Source organism: Helianthus annuus, chromosome 7 (genome assembly GCF_002127325.2).
Source record: "Helianthus annuus cultivar XRQ/B chromosome 7, HanXRQr2.0-SUNRISE, whole genome shotgun sequence".
NCBI classification, from domain to species: Eukaryota; Viridiplantae; Streptophyta; class Magnoliopsida; order Asterales; family Asteraceae; genus Helianthus; species Helianthus annuus.
The window spans coordinates 107,210,903-107,214,554 of NC_035439.2; the positions used below are offsets into that span (position 1 = coordinate 107,210,903).

Sequence of the window (3,652 nt, forward strand, 5' to 3'; positions counted from 1 at the left end):
AAGACTATTATCAGGGATCGGTTGAAACATGTGAAACTGCCTCAACACCCGACTTGGAGCATGTAGTTCCACAACATTCCAACAAATAAGGTAGGTCTCGCTTCTCCAGCAACCTTCACCACTTCAACACATTTCTGGTAATCTTGAAAGAATAGATTCATACGGAGTCCAAATGAAGTTGGTCTCTAACAAGGAATTAAATTGAGACCGGTATGCCTTTAGCACGTGTGATGTTGTATTAGAATGACGCAATCTAAACTCTTTCCACCTGTAATATAAATGAAAACGTGTAAGTTTAAAAATAAACTAATAAAAATGATAACTAATTAGACAAATAATATTACGTTGTTTAAATACAATTACCTAGCACCATACGGTCTATTCCAGTTAATGATTCTGTGCAACTTGGGTTTTGTGCAAGGCAGTCTTTCCCAGGCCCATAATTGTAACAGAAACACCGCACCACTAATCTCATGGGTTCTAACACTTGTGGTCCCGGGTTAGTTGATCATACAAATAGGCCAAAACCGCACTTCCCCAAATGTAAGCCCCACATACGGACAAATCTTCTAAGAAGCCTAGATATCTAATATCGACCCACTGAGACCGAGACCCAGAACTAGGGAATAAATGAGAACCAATTAGAAGATAAATAATCATCCTGGCACGTTGAAGACATTCGTGGTCAGTTGGATTTCGAGAAAAAACTGTTAACTTTAAAGCATTTAAAACATATGGCATGTTAATTTTTTTATTATTTAAAATAGCTTTGTCCTCCAAAAAAATCCAGTTAAACTGTAAAATTTTTTCCATAATCTGAGATTCTGTATAACACTCATCATTGCCACAAACCTCATAGCCGTCAACTTTTAAACCCCACAAGACTTCCACATCTAGTAGTGTTATCGTTACCTCTCCGAATGACATATGAAATGTGTTCGTTTCAAGCCGCCATCTTTCACCTAAGGCGGATATCAACGCACTATCAACCCTTCGGTTATCAACCATGATAACTCCAGCAAAACCAACCAAAGTTATATATTCTGACACATTGGGCAGAAAGGAGTTTTCCCGAATAAAATTCCATAGCTTCTTGCTTCCTCTTCTAACTCGTAATAACCCGTCGTCTGCCAATACTTTAGGATCCGAAAAAATGTAATCAGCTCTGTGGTCTCTTGTACCACTAAGAAACAACAGGTCCCTATTTTGGGGACCACCACTATAACGAATCGCCATTACGAATGGAGAATTGATAAAAAAATTGATTAACCTACTTTTTAAAACTTAGAAAATGTGGTGGAAAACTGAGAACTTGAACAATGGTCCCCTTGAATGAGACTGATGTTAATTCGCCCTTTTTAATGGAAGTATTAAAATAATCAAATTGTATTAAATAAAATCGCTAATAACAATGCAATTGGTAAGCTTTATCAGTTTTCGCTATTGTTAATGGCAAATTCTGCATGTTTCCAGCACTCTTCGCCATTAATAATGGCGTTTTTGCATGTTTCCAGTCCCTTTTTGTTGGATCGTCGTTGACCCTGAATGAGTCGATCAGAAGAGTCGTTTTCCAATTCAAAGGCGGAATCAGTGAATTAGATGCTCAAACTAAATATAATGCTTCACTTTATTGATTCTAACAACGTTTACAACCTGGAAGCAATTCGACAGCACTTCGTTACAAGTTCCAAGCCGTTACAAATGAAACAACCAGTGCCCTATATATAGAGTTTCTGGATCGCCTATGTGTACCTGCCCTATGAGCGATCCAGACAAGTTAGCTTGGATCGCTTTTATGAACATTGTTCATATAAGCGGTCCAACATGATAAGTCATCACATTTCGTATCTCGAACCTCGTGCACTGGTTATTCTAACCTATCTTATCCTATTACATGATACAAGACGAAGTCAATAGACGTAGTGCACCAACAGACTCCCCCTCGGATATTGACGAAGTCTTCAGTGAGCATTCTCTGTTATGCCACCTCTTCAGTCTTGATCAACTTTGCCAACTTCATCATCAGTAGGCTCCCCCTCTCGTCAAGCTTCCATGCTTTTAGAGATCATCACCTTGCTTTTCAGCTACAAGCTCTTCCTCACTTACAACTTATCTTCAGACTCCCCCTTAGACTCGACTCTACGGGATCATAGTCTGGATCTTTCCTGCAATCACTCATACAAATGATAAGTAACAACATTTTGAACATTTTAATCAAATTCTCTAATCTACTCCCCCTATCAACAAATTCAACATATATGGCAGTAAACAAGAATCCAACTTCCTCACATTTAATCATCCACGTCCAAATTAATGATCTTGAAGATATTCACAACCTGTTTTAGAAGTTTTCAAGTTTCAAATTAATGAACTTGTTCAGAAACACAATCAGCTTACTCAGATTTTGAAACTCAGCATTTCAGACATCGGTTTATCGAAAATAACGCAGAAAGCAAAATCCTTTTGTATTTTCTGAAAATATAAAGCTGTAAAGAAATATATACAAACAAAATTTACAAACAATATTTTTGTTTTGAGAATGCAACAGAGGATCATATCAGTTTTTGACAAGTCACAACTACCGTTAAGCTTTAAATCATACTCAGAATTAAACAATTCACTTATATTGTCGATATACTGATCCATTTAAATTTTCATACAAATTTCAACTGATTCAGGATACGAATTATATGTTTTAAGGCTTAAACTCATTCATGTGTCCCACTTCTTGAATATACTCCCGTATCCAGAATCCCAATATTCAGTCTTACAGGTAAGAATACTACAATGATGTCTGTACATAATTTAGGGGTTAAATGCGAGAACTGAGGGATCTCAGGTCAGAACTTCCGTTCAGCAGAGAGATATCAGTTTCGACTTTGCATTATGTCCCCTTTAGAGGATCTTTTCAGCTACAACAGATGATTATCAATTTTATTGTCTAATCAACTGAGGGCTTTATGCTATATTTCAAGCATTTCAAGATAAAATATTAGCCAAGGACTAGGTCAGAACTACCATTCAGCAGAAGTCCCAGAATAATACCCCAGACATCATAGAGTATAAACACCTAGTATATCAGAATACGAGACCTTTCAAACGAGATTTCAGGGGTTACCTATATATCCAAGTAGTGTTCCCCACGAAATAAGTAAGTTTGAATTTAGGTTTATATCCCGAAAAAGCTCACTAAATGTATAAAAACCTATCGACATATCATCAGTGAGACTGTTTAACGCTATTTAATCATTACAATTCTTTAGCATACTGTAACTGTCTACTGATGTACTATCATTTCCTCATTTTACGCAAAACTCAAATTTTTGATTTTATCATGTTTTTGGCTTTTTCAAATTTTCTAATGTTTCTGTATTTTCTAACAATATTTCTCCCCCTAAAATGCAAAACCATTAAAGAAATTTGACAAACCGATACTGATAGCTTTGTCTCGCCATCCATTTTCTGCTTCTCATGCTCTGTTTTGCAGAAAATATAACATCAAGTACCCCCATGATTTACAACCCATTGATTTTGACAGTTAGAAAACCGTTCTTCAACTTGTGAGTAATCATGTTTGTTCCGCCGTGAGGGTTTCGGCATAGTCCATCACCACTTATACAAAGGAAACTAACATCAAACATCACAATCATCA

The 3,652-nt window shown here is 36.5% G+C and overlaps 1 protein-coding gene across 1 annotated transcript; it reads right to left on the bottom strand.

The window, feature by feature from the left end:
- Nucleotides 1-253: 253 nt before the first annotated feature.
- LOC110911138 (protein MAINTENANCE OF MERISTEMS-like) lies at nt 254-1,236 on the bottom strand. The gene is made up of 2 exons (XM_022155717.1): nt 853-1,236; nt 254-268 (listed from the first exon to the last, which is right to left on the bottom strand). Exons 1-2 carry the CDS (start codon nt 1,234-1,236, stop codon nt 254-256), a joined length of 399 nt encoding a protein of 132 aa, XP_022011409.1.
- Between the last annotated feature and the right edge of the window lie 2,416 nt (nt 1,237-3,652).